The 25128-nt window shown below is 36.7% G+C and overlaps 1 protein-coding gene across 1 annotated transcript; it reads left to right on the top strand.

Moving 5' to 3' along the window:
- The first annotated feature begins 177 nt into the window (after positions 1 to 177).
- mmp11b (matrix metallopeptidase 11b) lies at positions 178 to 23976 on the top strand. Its single transcript, XM_059526127.1, has 8 exons — positions 178 to 439; positions 8402 to 8700; positions 18649 to 18792; positions 20734 to 20867; positions 21981 to 22219; positions 22308 to 22512; positions 23318 to 23578; positions 23671 to 23976. The coding sequence occupies exons 1-8, from the start codon at positions 335 to 337 to the stop codon at positions 23796 to 23798; spliced, it is 1515 nt and encodes a 504-aa protein (XP_059382110.1). The 5' UTR covers positions 178 to 334; the 3' UTR covers positions 23799 to 23976.
- Positions 23977 to 25128: the final 1152 nt, after the last annotated feature.

Below are 25128 nucleotides of genomic sequence, written 5' to 3'. Positions count from 1 at the left end.
TGTCCAAATGTTAGACAGGACAGTCACTATCTAAACCTCTTCTACTAACCCACATCACTGAAAACTAATCCTGCTCTTTACCCACCGTCTCCCCTCTCGCGACGGAGCGCGACAGAGGAATGGAGGGCTGGATCACGTGGTTGCCGGTGAACTTGCCACTCCAGCCCCTAAAAGAAAAGTGTAATTTGAAGAAAAGAGAACAAAGAAATCAGAGAGTATAAAATCCCTCGGCTAGTCTGCACTTGGTCAGAGTAAAGCTCGACAGACAGGCGCGCGCACTCTCCCCGCCTTCCCTCGCGCTCGTATAGTAAAGTGCACTCTGAATCAGATCAGGATGATGCGATCTGCACAGCTTCTCGCTGCAGTCATATACTGCTTAGTGTGCATTCATTCTCTACCGGTACCAGACGGAAACAGCCACAGGTACAAACCTGCTGCGGTAAGTGCATTTAAAAATATTGTAAGTAACGAACAAATAACAGATATTAAAATCCACTGAAGTAACCTATTATAGACTTGTCAACCAAATCAAAAATAATGTAAACAAATTTTAATCGAAAGTAATTTCACTCCATGCAAATACTAACAAATAAGCATCTTTTTCACTATATGATATAGAAGGACCATTAAATATACAAACATTAACAGATGATGAATTTCAAATTTGAATGCAACTTGAATGATTCATTGCTACCAATTCGTTACCATTCAACTGTTACACATGCATCTACACAAGAAATGCTGTTAGAATAAACAAAACTTGTGTGATGTGAAGGAAGAAGGCAATACCGGCAGAGAGCTCATTTATATTTGCACCAGTGAAATGTGTGGGATTTTATCATATTATCATACTTATCATAAGATTTTTGTTTTGAAAGAACAAAACTGCTTAGTGTAGTTTACATTCAGTAAGTCTGCAGTTGTTTCAGGGGTGGGACCTGCCGTAGAAAGTTTTCAGGTATGCGTTTGCGTCAGTGAGTTATTAAAAGTGTTTGAAAAGGCAACTGCATTGCTGCCTAGTAAGTGAATGGCAGCATTTTTTTGTATGATGGTGCTGAAACTGTTTTCCAAAAACAAGTTGACATGCTGTCTAATTGTCTAAAACAAATCCTATTCAACTTTAGCGATGACCAAGTAAATATTTAGTGAAATAGAAATGCAATAACAGGTTGAGAAGCAAATATAGTAGAACATTAAAATTGAAATGTATTAATTCACTTTCTTATAATTTAACCTCCAACACAATGTTTTTACTGGAATATTAATCATACATTAGTGTTGCCTTCAGAAACAACCAAATGAAGGCACATACATGTGCACTTATAGCATGAAAAAGCAGACAATGTTTGAATTCATTATTATCATGTCTTTTAATCCATATAGCTCAATGTTATTCTGTTGAATCCACCCAGCTCTTTGTGTTCAATTGGTTTCAGAAACAACAACAACAATCAAATAAAATAAAATAAATAAAAAAATAACTATAATTGTATGATGTAGTCTTTATAGTTTAAACTTCCTGCTGATCTTTGAAGAACTGAAATCTTGCTGTAAGAACTTTGTTCTGCACAAAGAAAGAGAGAGCTTGTAAGGCTTAGAGGAAGTGGACAAAGAAGAACTATACAGATGGCTGTTGTAACCCAGTTGGCATAGATCCATACAGAGATTTTGCCAGGGAAAATATCAGCCTAAAAACACAAATCTGTGAATAAAAGATTTGAAATGAGTTGTAACAGGGTAGAGAATAACTGAACCCTTGTCTTTCTTTTAGAATGCTGAATATCCACAGACACACAAAGCATTACCACAAAATGACAATGAAATATTGCATGCTGTCAAAGCATCTGGCTATAAAGAGCAGCTTAATTTTATTGTATGTTTGCAATCAGACTAATCAAATAGGAATGGTACCTGCAATCAAACCAGCTCCAGATGTTTTTAAAGACAAAGTGTGTACATGTTTTGTCGATGCCTTGATGCAGCGTTGATGCGGAGCATGTGCTGTCAATTTGTTCTTGAATGTTGACAAAGCTGGAGCAGGAGATTATACAGGCAGGGGCAAGTCATCTGGCACGCTGAGCAGGATAAAAAACCTGTGTTTGCTGACAGAGGGGAAATGCAAGGATCCAGATAGCTACCACTGCATTTGTTGACCCCCTGAGAAAAGAAAAGCTGATGTCCTTCTTTAAGGCATTGTTCACACATCAAAAGATCCATGAAGACTTGCCAAAACAACTCAGTCAACACACTAACATGACTAATGTACAGTGCAGTCAAAAATTATGATCTATCTATCTATCTATCTATCTATCTATCTATCTATCTATCTATCTATCTATCTATCTATCTATCTATCTATCTATCTATCTATCTATCTATCTATCTATCTATCTATCTATCTATCTATCTATCTATCTATCTGTCTGTCTGTCTGTCTGTCTGTCTGTCTGTCCATATCTATCTGTCTAACAGCTGTTCTATGCATCTATCCATCATCCATCCATTCATCCTCTATACCCATTCGTCCATCAACTGTTATATGTCTAGCCATCATCCATCCATCCATCCATCCATCTATCTCACATTTTATTAATCAGTCTTTCGCTCCATCCATCCATCCATCCATCCATCTGTCTATCTACTGTTCTATGTGTTCATCCATCAATCACCCATCCATCCATCTATGCATGTACCTAAACATCTATCTTTCATTTTATGTATCTATCTTCCATCCATACATTTATCTACTGTTCTATGCATATATCCATCATCCACACATCTATGCATCCATCGTTCTACGCATCTACCTGTACACCTATCTATCATTTTATGCATCTATCTTTCCATCCATCCATCCATCCATCCATCTACCCATCTATCATTCTATGCAGACCTATCATCTATCCACCGTTTTGTGCATCTATTTTTCATCCATCCATCTACCGTTCTATACATCTATCCATTATCCCTCCATCCATCCTTCTATCTATGCATCTAACTGTCCATCTAATTACCATTTTATGCATGTATCATTCTTTCTTTCCATCCATCAGTCCATCCTTCCATCAATCTATGCATCTTATTATCCATCTGTCTACAATTCTATGCATTCATCTCTCCTACTTTCCGTCTTTGAATTTCAGAAGATTTTTAATTGCATCCTGTTGTTCATATTCAGGAATAGAATTTGAATGTAAAAGGTATTTTCAATTCATTTCTGAATCATGCACAAATCTAGTAAGCCATCATGTAGCGTAAAAAAAAGCATACCAAAACAGATTTTCTTACCCATTCAAGGCACCCTTGTTAACCCCTACCAATTATTTAGTTTGGGTTATCCTTATAACCCAGTCTCAACATATGAAAGAAAAGGGCACACAAGTTTGGAGTGGATAGAGCATATAAGGTCAGGGTCAGTTGTAACGCACCACCTGTGGAGGCGTTTGGTTTAGATTTCTTGCCTGTAGGCACAAACGAGAGCATGACTGACACCAGAAACCCTGACGTACCTGGTTTTGATTCAAACCACCATTTTTCCTGTCACCTGACCTTAAATTCTAGAAGCTATCGACAGCTGTTTCCTATCTCTACAGAAATTTGCAGACAAAAGAACTTGGCCTTGAAGTACCTTTATTTCAAGCTCATTGTTGTTCCTGGCAATGCATCAAACTATTCAGTGCAGTTGTCTTCCATAATAATACGTCCTAGTTGTCACCTTTTTTGCTTAATTAAGGTGGAACAAGTGGGAACTATTTAAAGATTCAAAAGCAATAGTATTTTGCCTCCCTAGGCTATGAGACACTAATGGTCTACCTTAGATGCACTACACACTTTCTGCATGAACATCTTCCATCAACATCATTTTCCCACTAAACAGTCTTCCTTTTCAGTATAATCACTTGTGTATACAACCCCAAAGCATGCAGATCTCTGGAGGTTTTTGCGGGTAAATATTTACCCTAGTCCGATTTCCTCTGGCATGCTCATTCATTATCTCTAGTTGTGGCCTACTTTAATGTGCCAGAAAATGTCTATATAACAGACTGGAATTTCTTGTTTGTAATTTTTCTCTTGACAAAGGAATGTTTCAGAGAGACAATGAGACCCATGCAGCCAGGATGTTTGGATCAGGGTTGCACAGAAAATAAAATGCCAAGCCAAAAAAGAAAGATTGTAGGAAGTGCTTTTGGCTGTGTTTCTATGGCTTGCTGAGTGAGTCAGTAGTAAACAGTCATCCAAATGTAAAAAAGTAATTTTGGGCGTATCTTGGAAATTCATGATGCTTTGCTCTTGATGCTGGCTGTGCTGATGAGTGTAAGAGATCTGTCAGGAGTTGCTGACATCATCCGGATGCCCCAAAGAGAAAGATTTGGCTGCCAACAAAGAGGTTATCCTAAGAAACCCTATGGAGATGGCATGATGCCAGGCACTCCAATTCTCTCCAAACCTTATTCTTGCACTGACATGTCAGTTCTTTCCTTCTGAATTTCCCCCAAAGGCTTCTCTCTGGCTCTGGGTATCTGTGTTTTGTTTCAGCATAACATACTGTATCATGTTAGAGTTTTACCCACTGACCTATTGACCTACAGATGCACATGCTGTGAAAATAGAAGTTTGTTTATGGTGTTTCTTCCATTCCTGTTTGTTCCTTTTATATCCCCAAATGTTGGATATTTGATAATCTAAATGTAGGTGATAAAAATAATAGTTCTTCTGTATTGTCTAGAACATAACAGATCATCCCGCAGGCACAAATGCCTGATCGTTGAATGTTTGAAGGTGTGACTGCAGCTTAAGGGAAAATAATTCCCAGTTGGTTTTGTTTGTCAGCTGATGAGAGGCATATATCTGTCAGGAAGGTACCATAAAAACATCATAAATTTGCACAACATGATGAGGCTTGGAAAGAGATACCTTTGTTTTATATGGAACATGTGTCTATGGTAATTCTGAAGACATTTCAGTGGGTTTCTGAATGGACTCCCATTTTCACATGTTTCACTACATGCAGGTGGATGCTGTAAAATACGCCCAGGCTTGAGGAATGTCTGGTTAAGAAAAGGTTCTTTGATTTGGGCTTTTGTTAAAATGAGATGTGTGTGTGAATGTGAATGCAAAGACTTATGTAGTCCCTCAATAGTGCAGTCACATTGATCTTTTTTAAATTAGTCTTAAAGGAACAGTTCACCCAATATTATTCCCCCAATTTAAACCCTCCTTTTGTGTCCTATGAAAATACGCTCATAGTTCCAGTTGAAAATGTTGATAAGTAAATAAGGACACGTTTCAGTTTAATTTAGCTTTTAGAGCTGCCACAATTATGGAGCAAGATGTAATGATAGATTGATAGGTGGGTTGTTTGTTGAGAAAATTATGTTTTGGCTGTTTCTTTCGAGACATGGCTTTGACTCTACGTGCTTATAGCAGTTTCAGCTGCTAATATGTACTTATGTATTATTACATAAGCAACCTGAGCCATCTTGTTTGCACTGAGCACCTCCACCTCTTATGAAATACTGACAGCATATTATAAAATGTAGTTACAAAAATGGGTCATATGAGTTTATAGTATTTCTATGATTTGTTATGTAGACTTTTTATGTCCACTCTATGTCAAGAGTTTGAGGTCAGTACTATTTTCAGTAATAAAGACACATTAAATGTATTAAAAGTGACAGCTTATAATGCTATTGAACTTTTTAAACTTTCTTTTCATCAAAGAGTTTTAAGCAGCATAACTGTTGTCAACTTTGATAATAAGAAATAAATGTTTCTCAAGCAGTATATTAGCTTGATTCTTAAAGGACTGGAGTAAATATTTCAGAATATTCTTGCGTTTATTGTATTTTTGATCAAATAAATGTAGTCTCGGGACACATACAAGACTTAAAAAACAAAAAACCCTTCGAAAATTAAAATGGAACCAAAAACTTTTAGATTGATTTGTTTAGGAATTATGCATGGGTTATACAGAATTGGTCTATTAAAAGGGGAAAAAACATTGGCTGTCTACTGAGTTTTGGTTTGAAATGGGAGTATGTGTGTTTACTTTGGCCCAAGGGGTCTGTTTTGTTGATGTAGGCTTTAACCTTTAACCCTTGACTCCCGCTGAACCAGAGACACCCGGGTGTTTTTCTTCCACCTCCGTCGCTCCCTAAGTAGACTCGAAGCCAGTTTGTCATCGCTGAGAGGTTCCACTGCTCTACAATAAACAATCTTGACTGTTGTACAAAAAACTTGCCTGTCTCCAGGTTGTTTAGAGACTGCTTAAATTACATGCTTTCAACGTGTTTGACCATTTAATGATGGTTTAGCCTGCATGGAAAGTCCATGCACACTCAGCAGATTTAAGAGAAACAAACTGAGAGTAGATAAAGCGCAGTGAATTCTTCACTTCTATCTGTGGAATTTGTGCGGTTCCTCATTGCCGGGGGTGTGGGGTCATGTTTTAGCAACACTATCAAGTTCACGTCAGCGGATTTTTACTAAGGTACTACGTCTCGACTTGCCCACAAAAATTTGGTTGCTTTTCTTTTTATTTGTTAGAATTGGTCTTGAGTTACACTATCTTCTAACATGATGCTATGCAACAAGTTTCCAGCAATAAGCAGTTTGTCTGTTCGCATTGAATTTGAAACTGTTTTTGGTCATAATGTATTTTAAGGTCCAGTTCTCGCTATTAACAAACCATTAACTATGACTTTTGCCTTAATAAACTCCTAACGTAAAGATATTAAGTTAGGTGTTAATTTTAGGTATTGGGTATGTTTAGGGATGTGGAATATGGTCATGAAGAATATGTGCTTTTTAAGAACTACTAAACAGCCAATATGTTAATAATAACAGTGACAATTGTGTTAATAAAGTGTTCTATTATTATTTGATAATATTTGACGTCAGATGCATTATAGAGTGTGGCATTTTAGCACTTGGGCTTTAAACCAGTGAGATAGAGAGATTGACAAAATGTCCTGTCACTCATCCTTTGTTGTGGTAAAAAGAATTCCAAAACCTTAAGATATTGGCTAGTCATTTCCTCTTAAGCAACTAGCTTTATATATTTATGATAGTTGGACCTGCTATCAATGATAAACTAAGATTTAAACAAGTGGCTTTTTTCTCTTCTGACTTCCTGCTTTATATTTTGTAAATGTTTTATGGTTGTCTAAATATAGTTTGTGCTTAAATTACAGCTTTTAAAAGACTCCCTATGGCTACGAGAGGCGGAAGGATTTTTAAAAGCATTTAAAAGAAATAGTTCAACCCTATACCACCCCTGGCCTCTAAACCAAGCACAAATTAGAGAGAAACAAGGAGGTATAGAGAAGGAAAAAGAGTGTGAAGGAGGCTTCTAAACCCACACAGCTGGAGTACAGAATTGCGATGAGGTTTGGGGAAGGAGAGAAATTGGGGCAATCTAACTTTCCCCTCCAGGCAGCTAACCTCCCAGCCCATTAACAGAACCATTTCCTTGAAATTTGGGTGAGGAAATTGACTGTGATAATGCTTCTTGCAAATTATCGGTGACGTAAGACCAACTGATGCACAACTATAATTTCACAAATTTTGCTCCCAATTTAGACAGCAAGACTTACCTTACTGTTTGTCCAACCAGAACACCCTAGCAACCACCTAGCAATGCCCTAGAAATTATAGTGTTATTTTAGTACTCCTATTGTATGATTTATTCATATTCAAGCTTTTATTTTAATATTTTAGTTTATATTTTTACATTTTAGTTCATATTTTTTCATTTTGTTTTTAATGCATTTCTAATTAACTTTATTTATTTTTCATTTCAGTTTTTTTATTTTAGTAAATTTCAAATTTTTGTTTACTTTTGTGTTTTTCATGTAACATTTATATTTTATTTGAGCTTTATATCAATAAACATCATAAAAAAAAAGAAATGAACAGTTTTAGTTAACAATAAAAATACTGCTAGCATTGCCAAAGAAACCCTAGCATCTGGTGTTATTTTTATATTATTTATATTAATAATTTGAATAACCTTTTATTTTATTTTATTTTTATATAAATTGAATTTTTATTTAATTTTTTTACATTTCTGTTCTAATTAATTACATTTATTTCAGTTAAAATTTTAGCAATGTTATTGCTTCCACTTAAACTTAATTTATTTCAAAGGCAACGCTTATTAAGGTTTTTCATCTATTTACATTTTATTTTATATTTCATATTTTCATGTTGACATTTTATTTTTTAATAGTTTTGGTCTAGCAATGCCCTTTAAACCAGCCAGAATACTCTAGCAACCAAATAACATTACACTAAAACACAACCACACCTTAGCCATCAAACAAACCCAATTTAATAGTGTAGCATCTATAAAAGAAGGTCAAATGCACATTTAATTGACAGTTTATGTGTGTGTTGACAGGACTGGCCTCAAAAGACCCATCACCATGGCCTGAAGAAGAGCGGCCGGCTTCATCACATTCAGGACACCCTGAGTGAAGACTCTAGCAATAAAAGAGTACTTCCACACTCGACTCTTCCCAAGAATGACACTGAGTTCTGGAACAGACCTCGCTGTGGAGTCCCAGACTACCCCTCACAGAAGGAAGGGAGCGTCCTTAATTACTCAACCCTAAAAGGAGGTTTGCTTGGGGGCCGTCATCGCCAAAAACGCTTTGATTTGTTCGGAGGACGCTGGGACAAAACAGACCTCACATACAAGTAAGACTTGCACGGACTGCGGTTGCGGTTGCTTGCTGTGTCTACACTTAATGAGATGATAGACATAAAATGAATTAAACATTAAATTGTAAATGGGAGAAAATGACTTTGATGCATTGCCAAGGTACTATTTTGAGCCTTACACAACAAAGGACACACTGAGGCAATAATATAGCTTATTTCTGGTATCCTAGCTCCCAGTCAACACACATTTAACTGAATCTATACATTAAAGTTGTTGTTTTTTCTTATTACAGACTGTAATAAGAACTTTCTCCTTTTATCTTAGAAATACACATAGGAAATACTCACTTCTAATGTTTCTTTCTTTATCTTCTCACATTTCTTATAGCTGTTATCAGTTCTAGAAAAGACCACACACTCTTTTCACTATTACACCCACTTAATTAGAAGCAATAAACTGTCTCAGACCCAGGACTGCATGGCTCCAGAACACAGCGAGAAATATGTATCAAGCCCCCTTTTATTTAAAGCACAGTCGCTCGCTGAATTTCATTGGTTTTGAAAGGAATAGTTCACCCAAAATGAACATTATACCTACCCTCATCATTCCAAATCTGTTCAACTTTCTTTCTTATGCAGAAAATAACTTTTTTTGAAAATGTCCCAAGGTTTGTTTTCTTAAACACACAATGAAAATCCATTGACTATTGATCTCAGTGACTTTTTCAAAATATCCTCTTTTGTGTTACACAGTTTGGAATGACATGAGAGAGTGTAAATGATGACAGAATTTTCATTTTGAGTGAACTATACCTTTAAGAAGCCTTTTGATTGACATGATGGCCTTACTTATGGTAACTTGTCTGGTCACCACTTCATGTTTTGACTGATTTGCCTCATATATCTCTGTCAAAGACGGTTCCCAACGGACATAGTACTCTCTGTAATCTGAAGTCAGTGAGGTCATGACCCGACTAGGAGAAGATGTCACATGTCAGATAGAGCACTCATGTGTGTTATGGGCGCAGAGCCCAAATGGTTCTAGTTTTCTCTTCAGTGCTCAGCAGGGGGTGAGATGTGGATCCAGACAAAGAAATCCAGCCTTACAACCACTGATTAAAACTATCCCTTGATTTATGGTACTTCCCATAAAACATGGTCCTTTCCATAAAAAGATTTATAGGCTTTTACAGCATATAAATCTCCCATGGTTCTCCATCTGAATCAAGCCACATTGCTATAGGACAGAATAGTCTTTGTGTCTGCATACTGTAAAGATAGTCAAAACATAAAAAAATAAAATGTCTTATTTTATATATAAATGATGTATATATTTATAAATATTTATTATTATTATGTTATACTATATTATATTATCTGCCATAATTTTCTGTTTAAATGAATGCAATCCAGTGCTCACTTAAAGGGATAGTTCACCCAAAAATGAAAATGACCCTATGATTTACTCACCCTCAAGCTATCCTATGTGTAAATGACTTTACTCTTACTGAATCAGAGCTATATTAAAATAATATTCTGGATCATTCAAGCTTTATTATAGCAGCAAATTGTGGTTTAAATTTTGAAGTCCAAAAAAGTGCATCCATCCATCATGAAAACTACTCCACATAGCTCTAGGGGCATTGGTTCTCAAAGTGCATTGGCCCGCGGCAACATTTCTGGCAGCCCGCGATAACATCTGATAACATTTGTAAAACTGTTAAAACTGTACATTGCTTTGAAAAAAATAATCTCCGTTTAGTGGTGTTTAGCGGCATCTATAGGCATAAGCGGTAATTACAGGTGTGGTCCGACCGATCGCACTTGACCTCACTCCCAGAAGGCCTCAACGGAATGGTTGTCTGTAACGTTAGATGGAGATTATGGAGCGAGAGCCAGGCCCTTCGAGAAAAAAACGTCATGTTAGCGAGGAGAAAAGGTAGTTTCAAGTTAAATGGACAAACGATTACTTTGTCGAACCTCACGGGTCGGATAAAGTCGTTTGCCTGATCTGCAAGAAGGTAATTGCAATGCGCAAGGACTTCAATATAAAACGCCATTATGATACCAATCATAAAACCTACGATAATTTTTTTTTTTGGCAGATCCTCACTTGAGCACAGTCTCAGGGTTAAATTATAAATAACGATGACAGATAGACAAGAACATACAACAAAAATGATTTATGGCATGAGAGATGCCGCTCAAGTGTTTTCTCATGTGAATCGCGTGTGTTTGTCGGGATGCTGATTATTGATTCTAAAGGGGGTTTAGTTTGGGGGAACGCTGTAATTCAGCTGTATCCTGATAAACAGCGGGTGGTGGTGGTGGTGGGGGGGGGTTGTTGATTAGGAACTGTGGTTGAGACAGATCTGGGAAAATGAAAATTAGAATTGATTGCTGAATTTTAAACTGGACTGAAATGATTCCAGTGATCCTTGCAAAGGAATCCCAGGCTTGTATTTTTGAATTCATGTCTTCACACATGAGTTGAGAAACTAAGGGTGCCTATGCTGATAAGAAGCAAGGCACACTGAGACTGTTTGTTCTAAATACGTTTGTACTTGAAATGGACTGCACACAGGACTGTTATATCCCAAATTTGTCTGTTGAGGGTAGAAAACGCCAGGGATTTTGTTTGAATTACAATTTTTCAAGATTTTCACAAGATTTGCCAGGTTTAGCCTCAGTTATAAATTAAAATGTGTTTATTGCAATAAATTTAAACTGTAGAGATGCAACCTGGTCATTAAAATTATTTCAAATGGGATTTTCTCTTCAGTTTTTTTTTCTTTTTCTCCCCCGCCCCTTTGGCGGCCCTCAGTTCAATGTTGGGTTCCTAAATTGGCCCTCACCTATCAAAACTTTGAGAACCCCTGCTCTAGGGGGTCAATAAGTCAAGTCAAGTCATGTCACATTTATTTATATAGCGCTTTAAACAAAACAGATTGTGTCAAAGCAACAACAACATTAATTAGGAAAATAGTGTGTCAATAATGCAAAATGACAGTTAAAGGCAGTCCATCATATAATTAAGTGATGTCATCATCCAGCTCAGTTCACTTTAAATAGTTTCTATGCAATCATTTGCAATCAATCAACGATATTGCTGTTAATGAAGCGACAGCGGCAAGGAACCAAAACTCCATCGGTGACAGAATGGAGTAAAAACCTTGGGAGAAACCAGGCTCAGTCGGGGGCCAGTTCTCCTCTGGCTAGATGAAACCAGAAGTTCAATTACAGGCAGCAGCAAAGTCAGATTGTGCAGAAGAATCATCTGTATCCTGTGATCTTGTTCCGGTTGTTGTCTAAGACAAGGTCTTTACAGGGGATCTGTATCTGGGGCTCATCTAGTTGTCCTGGTCTCCGCTGTCTTTCAGGGCTGTAGAGGTCCTTTCCAGGTACTGATTCACCATCTGGTCTGGATACGTACGGGATCTGGTGGCTATGGTGACCTCGGAATAAGAGAGAAACAGACTAATATTAGCGTAGATGACATTCTTCTAATGATGTAGCAAGTACATTGGGTGTTATGGGAAGTGTTCCCAGTTCCGGTTTACCTAATTAATGCAGCCAAAAAATCCTTTAACGGATTTGGATATTAGAAGCATATTAGTGTGTTATGTTTAAGCCAGGTTAAAGAGATAAGACTTTAATCTAGATTTAAACTGCAAGAGCGTGTCTGCCTCCCAATCAATGTTAGGTAAGTTATATCAGAAATTAGGCACTAAATAGGAAATGGATCTGCTGCCTGCAGTTGATTTTGATATTCTAGGTATTATCAATTTGCCAGAGTTTTGAGAATGCAGTGGATGTCAAATACTGAGGTGCTAAACTATTCAGGGCTTTATAAGTAATAAGCAAGATTTTAAAATCTTTATGATGTTTAATAGGTAGCCAGTGTAGTGTTGACAGAACTGGGCTAATATGGTCATACTTCCTGGCTTTAGTAAGAAACTCTAGCTGCTGCATTTTGGACTAGCTGGAGTTCGTTTATTAACCGTGCAGAACAACCACCCAATAAAGCATTACAGTAATCTAACCTTGAGGTCATAAACACATTAACATTATTGCATTTGATATGAGAGCATAGGTCATTATTTAGATTTATTTTTTAGATGGAAAAATGCAGTTTTCCAAATGCTAGAAATGTGGATTTCTAAGGAAAGATTGCTATCAAATAGCACACGTAGGTTCCAAACTGATGACGAAGAACTGACAGAGCACCCATCAAGTCTTAGACAGCGTTCTAGGTTATTACATGCAGAGTTTTCAGGTCCTATAATTGTCACCTCTGTTTTATTTAGAAATATAGAGCTGAGTATCATCAGCATAACAGTGAAAGCTAATACCGTGTTTCGTATGATATCTCCCATGGGTAACATGTAAAGCATGAAGAGTAACGGCCCTAGTACTGAGCCTTGTGGTACTCCATACTGCACTTGTGGTCTATTTGATACCTATTCATTCACTGCTACGAATTGATGGTGGCCATATAAGTACAGTTTAAACCATGCTAATGCGCTTCTATTAATGCCAACAAAGTTTTCTAGTCTATGCAAAAGAATTTTGTGGTCAATAGTGTCGAACCCAGCGCTAAGATACAATAGCACTAATAGAAAGATACAACCACAATCAGATGATAAGAGCAGGTCATTTGTAACTCTATGGAGAGCAGTCTCAGTACTATGATACGGTCTAAATCCTGACTGGAAATCCTCACAGATACCATTTTTCTCTAAGAAGGAATATAATTGTGAGGATACTACCCTTTTTAGTATCTTGGACAGAAAAGGGAGATTCGAGATCGGTCTGTAATTAACTAGTTCTTTGGGGTCAAGTTACTGATTAAAACTATCCCTTGATTTATGGTACTCAAAGCAACTGAACAACATTAATTAGGAAAATAGTGTGTCAATAATGCAAAATGACAGTTAAAGGCAGTCCATCATATAATTAAGTGATGTCATCATCCAGCTCAGTTCACTTTAAATAGTTTCTATGCAATCATTTGCAATCAATCAACGATATTGCTGTTAATGAAGCGACAGCGGCAAGGAACCAAAACTCCATCGGTGACAGAATGGAGTAAAAACCTTGGGAGAAACCAGGCTCAGTCGGGGGCCAGTTCTCCTCTGGCTAGATGAAACCAGAAGTTCAATTACAGGCAGCAGCAAAGTCAGATTGTGCAGAAGAATCATCTGTATCCTGTGATCTTGTTCCGGTTGTTGTCTAAGACAAGGTCTTTACAGGGGATCTGTATCTGGGGCTCATCTAGTTGTCCTGGTCTCCGCTGTCTTTCAGGGCTGTAGAGGTCCTTTCCAGGTACTGATTCACCATCTGGTCTGGATACGTACGGGATCTGGTGGCTATGGTGACCTCGGAATAAGTGAGAAACAGACTAATATTAGCGTAGATGACATTCTTCTAATGATGTAGCAAGTACATTGGGTGTTATGGGAAGTGTTCCCAGTTCCGGTTTACCTAATTAATGCAGCCAAAAAATCCTTTAACGGATTTGGATATTAGAAGCATATTAGTGTGTTATGTTTAAGCCAGGTTAAAGAGATAAGACTTTAATCTAGATTTAAACTGCAAGAGCGTGTCTGCCTCCCAATCAATGTTAGGTAAGTTATATCAGAAATTAGGCACTAAATAGGAAATGGATCTGCTGCCTGCAGTTGATTTTGATATTCTAGGTATTATCAATTTGCCAGAGTTTTGAGAATGCAGTGGATGTCAAATACTGAGGTGCTAAACTATTCAGGGCTTTATAAGTAATAAGCAAGATTTTAAAATCTTTATGATGTTTAATAGGTAGCCAGTGTAGTGTTGACAGAACTGGGCTAATATGGTCATACTTCCTGGCTTTAGTAAGAAACTCTAGCTGCTGCATTTTGGACTAGCTGGAGTTCGTTTATTAACCGTGCAGAACAACCACCCAATAAAGCATTACAGTAATCTAACCTTGAGGTCATAAACACATTAACATTATTGCATTTGATATGAGAGCATAGGTCATTATTTAGATTTATTTTTTAGATGGAAAAATGCAGTTTTCCAAATGCTAGAAATGTGGATTTCTAAGGAAAGATTGCTATCAAATAGCACACGTAGGTTCCTAACTGATGACGAAGAACTGACAGAGCACCCATCAAGTCTTAGACAGCGTTCTAGGTTATTACATGCAGAGTTTTCAGGTCCTATAATTGTCACCTCTGTTTTATTTAGAAATATAGAGCTGAGTATCATCAGCATAACAGTGAAAGCTAATACCGTGTTTCGTATGATATCTCCCATGGGTAACATGTAAAGCATGAAGAGTAACGGCCCTAGTACTGAGCCTTGTGGTACTCCATACTGCACTTGTGGTCTATTTGATACCTATTCATTCACTGCTACGAATTGATGGTGGCCATATAAGTACAGTTTAAACCATGCTAATGCGCTTCTATTAATGCCAACAACGTTTTCTAGTCTATGCAAAAGAATTTTGTGGTCAATAGTGTCGAACCCAGCGCTAAGATACAATAGCACTAATAGAAAGATACAACCACAATCAGATGATAAGAGCAGGTCATTTGTAACTCTATGGAGAGCAGTCTCAGTACTATGATACGGTCTAAATCCTGACTGGAAATCCTCACAGATACCATTTTTCTCTAAGAAGGAATATAATTGTGAGGATACTACCCTTTTTAGTATCTTGGACAGAAAAGGGAGATTCGAGATCGGTCTGTAATTAACTAGTTCTTTGGGGTCAAGTTGTGGTTTTTTGATGAGAGGCTTAATAACAGCCATTTTGTAGGTTTAGGGGACATATCCAAATGACAATGAAAAATTAATAATAGTCAGAAGAGGATTTATGACTTCTAGAAGCACCTCTTTTAGGAGCTTAGCTGGAATAGGGTCTAACATACATGTTGTTGGTTTAGAAGATTTAACAAGTTTATACAATTCTTCCTCTCCAATAGTAGAGAATGAGTGGAATTGTTCCTCAGGGGATCTACAGTATAGTGCACTGTCTGATGCAATACTGTAGGTAATAGCTGCATGGTTACAATTTTATCTCTAATGATATCGATCTTAGAAGTAAAGTAGTTCATAAAGTCATTACTGCTGTGCTGATGCGAAATGTCAACACTTGTTGATGCTTTATTTTTCGTTAATTTGGCCATTGTATTAAATAAATACCTGGGGTTATGTTTGTTTTCTTCTAAAAGAGACAAAAAGTAATCAGATCTAGAAGTTTTTAATGTTTTTCTGTTGGATAGGTTACTTTCTCGCCAAGCAATATGAAATACCTCTAGTTCTAATAAAGACTTTCTGAAGTGAAGTGATTGTGTAATAACAATTTAAATAAAGTAATGTATTACAAGTACAACATTGTAGCTTGAAAATGAACATTAATGGTTCCTTTAAAAAAAAAACTGAAATCATTTAACAATTTGTAGCCTATGCTAAGTGCTGCCTCATCAGAATCTAATGTCAAGACAGCAACTCATGCACATATTTTATCTCCAGCAAACCCCAGTCAGCAGCATTCTAATGCTGTGCCACTGTGAGCTGTCGTGACTCACGTCTCTGAAGGCTGTTTATTGGCTATAGCAACTCACTGTCCTCTGTAATTTGTCCCTTCACTGAATGACAGACTGTACATGTGCAAAATGAACTCAAACAACCCCCCCCCCCATTCTACCCCACCATACTGTCAATTCAGTTACTTTAATGAGTCTGTAACCTTAAGTAAATCTGTGTCTTTCATGTCACATGTGTGTGCAGTCGATTGAGGTCTGATGTCATTTTGCATGTTTAAAGTCAAGTGTGAGGCTCACCTTCAGTAAATCATGATGAGTGACATGTGTACTAATATTGTTCATTAAAGAAATGAAAAGAAGCCACTTGCTTGGATTGTTGAAATCAGTTGTGCTGCTTAATACTTTTGTGGAAACCCTGATCCATTTTTGTCAAGATTCTTGTTAAACAGAAAGTTCAGAATAACACTATTGAAAATGATGCTTTAAAGATAATAAGTTTTTAAACTAAAGTTTAAAAGTTTTCAAGTTTTCAAAATTAAACAAATAAAATAAAATACAAATAAATAAATAAATAAATACCAAATGATTACATGATCTTTTTTTTTCAATTTAAAGCATTCTTTTATTTTATTTTATTTTATTTTTCACAAACCCAAAGATGCCTCTTCTGGTCACCTGGGAGTCCCTAGACCCCAGTTTGAAAAAGCCTTGACATATAATTATCTATAAAACCTATTTGGGGCCACTGTATTAGTACTTTAAAGCCACTTAACCTGATTTACGTTTCAATCAATTCTTTTGTGGTAGTAGCCATAGTCCTAGGTCAGCAAATAGGGAGGAATTCTCTCCTGGGCTCTTTCCTGCTGTTATAGCTCCTGTCTGGGCTTGCAGACTGCAGAAGCCCCACAATCTGAGACAGTTTGTGGCTCCAACTTGCAGCCACAGAGCGATCCCTGTCCCACAGAGGTAACAGTCACTCTTCTGGTTGGGAGCTAAACAATACTTCAGATAAGGTGCTTTAAGACATTTTCTCTTTATTTTTTAAAGGGAAGTTTTGTGGAACATGATACAGATTTGTGGTCCACCAGCTTAAATGTGCTCAGTGGGGATTCTGCTTGTGAAAATAAGCATGCATGCCTTCATCACTCAGCAAGCTTTAAAAATGTAGTGTGTCTTTCATCTGAGAGAGGTTAAAACTTGTGGGCTTATTCTATGAGAGATAAAAGTAGCATTTTAATTGATAAACAGCATTCAAAATGGGTAAACTGCTGGTTTAGAATAAAAAGAGTGTGATAGTAAACTCTGGACCAGAAAAGATCTAATTCAAGATAAATGCTAAAAAGAAAGTTATAAAAGGAATAGTCCACATAAAATCTTTTACACATTTCAGCTATAATTTACACAAAAGAATACATTTTGAATAACTATTGACTTCCATTGTATTCTTATTCATACAATGGAAGTCAATGGAAACGTAAACTGTATAGTTACCAAAATCTTTCAAAATATTTTCTTGTGTTTCACACTAGAACAAAAGTAATACAGGTCTGGAACAACATGAGGGTGAGGAAATGATAACAGAACTTTCATTTTTGGCTGGACTATCCCTTTAAAGCCTCTAGAATTTTGAGTTATGCAGTGTACTGTGAATTGTTTTGGATTAAAAAAGATCTTGCTATATGACAGGAAACAAAAGAGTCTTGAAATATCTTATGTATTCCTTATATGTTATATTATTATATGTAAGGCTTATATGCATGTACCCGGATAGTGGTACCATCACTGTCACAATATCAAGTATCCCATGCGTTCTGTTATCATGGTCAGAGAGCATAGTAATACCGTGACTAATCCATTCATTACATAAGACTTCCAGGGGAAGTCGTGGCCTAACGGTTAGAGAGTTGGACTCCCAATCGAAAGGTTGTGAGTTCGAGTCCCGGGCTGGCAGGAATTGTGGGTGGGGGGAGTGCATGTACAGTTCTCTCTCTACCTTCAATACCACGACTTAGGTGCCCTTGAGCAAGGCATTGAACCCCCAACTGCTCCCCGGGCGCCGCAGCACTGCTCTGGGTGTGTGCTCACAGTGTGTGTGTGTGTTCACTGCTCTGTGTGTGTGCATTTCGGATGGGTTAAATGCAGAGCACAAATTCTGAGTATGGGTCACCATACTTGGCTGAATGTCACTTTCACTTCACTTCATTCAGACTATGCTTGTCTATGGGTCACCATACTTGGCTGAATGTCACTTTCACTTCACTTCATTCAGACTATGCTTGTCTTTCACAACAGCCAGATTATGATCCAATCCCTTGGTTCACTACCAGGAAAGGTAGCAAACATGTTAAAATAAAATAAATTATTAGGGTAATGCACCAGAGACTGAATGAAAAACGCATGGGTGGTCTGTAATGAGCATTTATGGGTGTTTGTGCTCGTGTTACAGGATCATGCGGACGCCTTGGCAGCAGAGTTTAGAGAAAGTCAGACATGTGCTGAGAGAAGCACTGCATGTCTGGAGTGACGTCACCCCTCTCACCTTTACTGAGGTCACCAGTGGCCGGGCGGATATCATGATTGACTTTAACAGGTAAAAAAAAAAGGGTTCATAACGTACATTTAATCATTTTATTAATTTTCACCCTGCATGATGCTTTTTTCAATTGAACCTTTAGGAACATGTAAATGCATTTTGTTGTGATTGGTTAACATTTTTGCATATGTAATGACTTTGTAGGTTTGCAGAGTTTTGCCATCATAACCGTAAAGATTTATGAATGAGTTGTATTTGCAGTTTACAGTAATTTCAATAATAAGTCTTATTTTTAAGATTACAGTATGTTTTATAGAAATTTGAATTATTTTATCTGTTGGTAATATTTTACATTTTAGCTGCCAGTACTCCAGTCTTCAGTGTCACTTCAGAAAATGTTATTCTGATTTGGTGCTTAAGAAATGTTTCTTTTTAAAACTTTTCTGCTTAATATTTTTATGGAAACTGTGTTTCTAAGATTTATGGCAAACAACACTGCAATGAAAAAAATTACATATTCATCACACTATGACTGGCCTTTTATATTCTGCATGTCATCGATGAAATACTGTTTCCCTGGCCTCTCATTTGACAGAGCTTCTAACACCTTATTGTGAGTTCAGATATGTGTGTTCATTGACACAAAGAGAAAAGGTTTCCACTTGACTAGTAAAGCACAGACGCTTTTCATCTCCTCTAGAAGCTGGAGATTAGAGGAGGTGTCGGTTTAGGATTATAGCTCGAAAATTTACGCTGCACGTCCATTCATGCACGTGTGTTACTTCTTAAATTCCCATAGTAAGAAAAGTCATGATTTGTGGAAGCACATTATTACTACAAAGTGCTGTTTGAGTTTTTCTTCCCCCCATTTAACATGTGACGTGCTCTATCATTTTACACATTGTGTGTGGAGAAAACTTTTGTGTATTTCTGTGATAAAACAGTTTTAGGTTTCAAATGATGCTATTTGTGCTTCTAAATTGAAGTGATAATGTTACTTTAGGGGCTCTTTAATGTGGTGTTGGCGTCACTTTAGCTTTTTTAAACGATCTTTTCCTTTTCACTACTAGTTATGGAATGAAATAAAACATAAATGGAAATCATGAGGATATATACAGTACAACAAATGTCTGAAAACGGTTTCAAATGTTTGGAGGCCATTTTCTCAAAAACAATAAACTCAAAATGATGAATTAGGAGAAAGGTGCTTGATTTACAGTATGTGTCACACCAGACCCATATAAATGTCATGTCTCTTTCAAAAGGAAGTTTTGCTTAAACCAGTGGCTTTTTCTCTTCATTTTCTGTTTGAAAATGAAAGTCCCTCTGAAAACTTGGCTTCCTGTTAAAGCGCTAATGTACAGTTGTTAAGTTTCTGAGATACGCACGTATGAAGCTCTAATGAGGGATACCACTTTTCTTCAAAGCAGAAGGAAATATCTAGATCCATCTGGCATAAAGCGAAACATCTGGAGGTCGGTTCAGTGAAGTGTGGGACTCAAGGCATGTGATCAGTTTCATTTGTCCTGACTCAGTCCGAGATTCCATCAATGGCATAGCAGTGGACCGGACATTTGTGGGTTTGATTTAAACAGAATAGTGGCCTTCTTTGACCTTTCATGTCTGCCAGGATTAAAGATCTACAATCCTGCAGGGCTTTGTGCGTAATTTAACCCTTCAGCATTTCACAATGGAAAATTTAGGGTTCAGTTTATTCAGTGTCATTCAACCAGGGTGGTATTTAGCATTCCATTAAAGACAAGGGAATCAGGAAAGTTACTGAGGTGTGACAGTTACAGTAGGCTACAATGCTGTATGGTTGGAAACAGCAATGTCTCTGTTCAGGTCTTTATTCTCACCCTCATTTAATCATTCTATGTAATCAAGTGTGCTTATAAAATTCTTTCAGCGATCAGTTCATCGGGCATGTTGATGAAATAAGAGAACGGGAATCACTGGTTTTGTGCCGTCGTCTGAGAGACTGTGTTTCACATTCAGGTACTGGCATGGAGACAATCTTCCTTTTGACGGCCCAGGAGGAATTCTGGCTCATGCCTTCTTTCCCCGAACTTACCGAGAGGGAGACATTCACTTTGACTATGATGAGACTTGGACAGTGGGCAACAGTATGGGTGAGTGAGGGTCCTGGTTCATTTGGAGTGACTTTTTAGCTACAATTAAGATTTATTTTTTGACTCTATTCACACACAACTGCAAGTAATATAGAGAATTGCTTTATATGAGTCTTCATCAAAAGTCGGACTAACTTGCGCTTTTTAAATATTATTTTTCATGTAAAATATTGCAAGTTGCTTTGACCATTTTAGCTGTGCTGACTATAATACATAAAAATGACGATAAAGCAAAATCATTGTTTGTATATCTCCAAGCAACATAGTTTAGTGTTGGATTGTCCCTCAATGAATCAGTTTTCTTGAATGAATCGTTTGTTTGAATGATTCAAAACTCAGTCATAAAGCCATTCACTTGTTTTATACCTGAATGAATCAGTGCTTTTAAAGTGCCCCTATTATATATTTTTGAAAATGATCTTTCATGTAGTGTGTAACACAGCTCTAAGTGAATGAAAACATCCTGCAAAGCTTTAAATCTGAAAGTGCACCATGTATAAAGTTACTGTCGCTTTAAAATGAGTCCCAAGCCGTTTCATGCTGATGTCAACATGAAGCATTAGCATATTGGCTGCACACTTATTAGTCTTAAGCGTTGGTCTGAATATAAATGCAAATTCATTATTTGCCACTAGGTGCCACTTTGGAAAATTAAAAGCTCACAAACTCTGCTTTAAATGAAATCGACCAATCACCTGAGGGGTTTGAAAAATTAATCGTTGAACGAATCTTTTGGGAGTCAATGAACAAATAAGATAAAAATAAATGTATATTATAGGAAAATGAAAGTGTTTTTTTTTACCTTACATGCATGTCAACCTGTTGTTTGGGACACCCAAAAGCAAAATATGAATATTTCATAACCTTTAATCGGCCACTTTAATGAATCGGTTGAGAGAATGGTTCAAGGACTTGCCAGTCACTTGTTTCTTTTCCTTTGAAGGAATCAAAGATTGAATGAATCGGTTGTTTCACTCATAAAGTCTGTTGGTTGTTGCTTATTACTGTTGTAACTTTGCCACCTGCAGAAATTTTTGTTTTTGTTTTATTACACAAATACATGATGCACCCCCCCCACACACACACCTTTTGAATCCTGTTGCTTTTTACTAGGTACTGACCTCCTTCAGGTGGCTGCTCATGAGATCGGTCATGTTTTAGGATTGCAGCACTCCATGGCACCAGGCGCAGTGATGTCGCCTTTCTACACTTTCTCCTACCCACTCAAACTGAGTGAAGATGATAAGCGAGGTATACAGTCTTTATATGGATCCAGACACACAGATGATAAAGTAAAGACGGAGGAGAGAACTCCCAAGGTCACAGAAACAAATGAGATTGAAAGCACAGTGGTGAGTTATATGGCTGATTGTATCTGATCTTGGGAATTCTTCTTTATTCTTCTCATTCTCTTTTTTTTCTCATTTCCTGTATTTTCAGCCTGATGCTTGCCAAACTGACTTTGATGCTGTATCTATGATCCGAGGCGAGCTGTTTTTCTTTAAGTCGGGTTATGTATGGCGGATCCGTGATGGTAAACTCCAGACTGGATATCCTGCACTGGCATCCAGGCACTGGAGAGGAATCCCGGGTGACATTGATGCTGCTTTTGAGGACAAATCTGGAAATATCTGGTTCTTCCAAGGTAAACTGTCTCAAAATAAACAAGATGTTTTTGAAATAACTCCCTTGCTCACCAAAGCTGCATTTTTGATCAAACAATACAGTTAAACTATAATATTCTGAAATATTAATGTAATTTAACATTTTTTAAATTTTATTTATATATATATATATATATATATATATATATATATATATATAGTGCTGCCAATTAATCGCAATTAATCACATCCAAAATAAAAGTTCTTGTTTACATAATATATGTATGTGTGCTGCTGTGTGTATTTATTATGTATATAACAAACAATTAATTGTGATTATTCACATCCAAAATAAAAGATTTTGTTTACATAATATATGTATGTGTGCTCTGTACAGTATATTTATTATGTATATATAAATACACTCACATACACAATATATTTTAGATAAATAGGTTATGTTAAATATATTTATTTATTCTATAAATTATATGAATATAAATCTAGACTTGTAAATACACATAAATATTTTCAAAATATATACAATGTATGTGTGTGTATGTACATAATAAATATACACAGAACACACACATATATATATATACAGTATATATACAATATATATACAATATATATATATATATATATATATATATATATATATATATATATATATATATATATATATATATATATTTATATTTATTTATTATATACAGTATTTATAATCCAAATGTCTTTTGGTGGTCTAATGATCCAGTAAACCTAAATCAGTAAACTAAATCATGGGTTCATGATGAATGGAAAATTCATAAACCGTGATTTTACCCACCAATCTCTCTGTAGGCCAGAGTTACTGGGTTTTTGATGCAGAGCGGCAGATCACAGGGCCGGACTCTGTACGAAGACTAGGTCTAACAGTGACTGACATCCAGGCCGCCCTCATGTGGGGAGAAGATAAGGCCCAGAAGATCTACTTCTTCAAAAAAGGTAGCTACTGGCGATTCAACCTGAAGGAAAACCGGGTAGACTCTGTCCACCCTCGCAGCATGAGGGACTGGAGGGGCGTTCCGGATGACATCGACGCTGCTTTCCAGGACCGATTCGGTATGGCTGTCACTGAGACATTATTTCTTGCATGTTTTTGGAGGGAGTTTAAAAAGTCATTGAATGTTTCTTTGTTCGTTATTACTCCACAGGCTTTGCCCACTTCTTGAGAGGGAAGCAGTACTGGAAGTTCGACCCAGTAGAAGTGAGGGTGCTGGAGGGATACCCACGATATATTGGCATGGATTTCTTTGATTGTTCTGCAGCCCTGTATCGATGAATCACTGGTACAACTATGTAATGCTGATCTTTGGCACGCAACTAGTGTAACAGGCAGTTTCTCATGTTTAACTTTAAACCAAACTAGGTCTGGTATTTTTATTTATATCATGCAAAGTGTCAGATGGACAGTCTCTAAATCAGACCACTGGATCAAATTATTATTTTTTTTTTGTGTGGATTCAAACAGATACTTTTTATCTACTCAGTCTGTGGCTACATCTGCGCCAATTAACCATATTGCTGGGTCTTCTCATCTACAAAACAATGACTCTCATTTCTCAGGAAAAGCAGGAAATTATGGCCTAAATATAAATTTTGTGTACTTGGTTATTTATTATTTGTATATTTTTGGCAGTATTGATAGTGTTAGGAAAACATTACGGCCCTTCTTTTTGAGAAATACCATATTGTGCCATTAGTGACGTGCTGTTGATTACCACAGAAGACAATTTTGTTTTTAAAAACAAGCAAAGATTGCATTAAACCTAATGCACTTACAGTGGAAATATATAAGGCAAGTCACTTTACTGAGGGGCATACTAATAACTTTTAGTACAAATGTAGGTGACAGAAACTTGAGGTAAACATCTACATCAAATATTAAAGCATCCTAAAAACCAACAATTTAGTTCTCAGAGCAACAATGTAACAATTTAGAGATAGCTGAACATGTTGTATTCCGTTTTTGAAGCTTTGAAAGGCCTGGACTTTAAAGTGTAGAACCGTGATGCTGTACTTTCAGTATTTTGGGACTTCCTTTAAATTTTAATGAGAAATGGCAATCTGACGTGACACAAGTGACCTTTGGGACTAACTATCAATGTGAACGTCCATTTATGCTTAACTTAAGTCTGTAAGAGACTTATGTAGACCTGCTTTGCAATAGTGATAATGTATATTTTACAGTGCAGGTCACTGATGCTGTTCACGTGTATCTAATTAAACGTTTTGCATAGTGTGGCTACTGAGGAATATAATCCTTATAGCATGATAGTGATGGCTTTCTATCCAGGGAAGCTGTAAACTTCTCATTCACTGTTTTTATAATGTTTGTCATGTAATCGAATCTTTCTATTGATATTGTTTTTAATGATCAATTTACTGTGTAAATGTTTTGTAAAAATATTTTTTATTATATTTTCAGCTCCAATAAAAACCTCTTTGTTTATTGTACTCTGAATTATCTGTTGTCTGGATTCAGTTCAGAAAATGCTGACAAGAGGTTTTGTTCAAATGAATCATCATACTATGAAGTTTCAGCGTACAGATTCTGTTTCTACATCACTTTCCCTCACAAGTGGTTGATAGTATAATCAATGTTTGCGTTT

The sequence above is a fragment of the Carassius carassius genome, chromosome 36, assembly GCF_963082965.1.
Source record: "Carassius carassius chromosome 36, fCarCar2.1, whole genome shotgun sequence".
In the NCBI taxonomy this organism is placed as follows: domain Eukaryota; kingdom Metazoa; phylum Chordata; class Actinopteri; order Cypriniformes; family Cyprinidae; genus Carassius; species Carassius carassius.
Note: the sequence above shows the minus strand (reverse complement) of the source record. Positions and strands in the feature narration are given on the sequence as shown.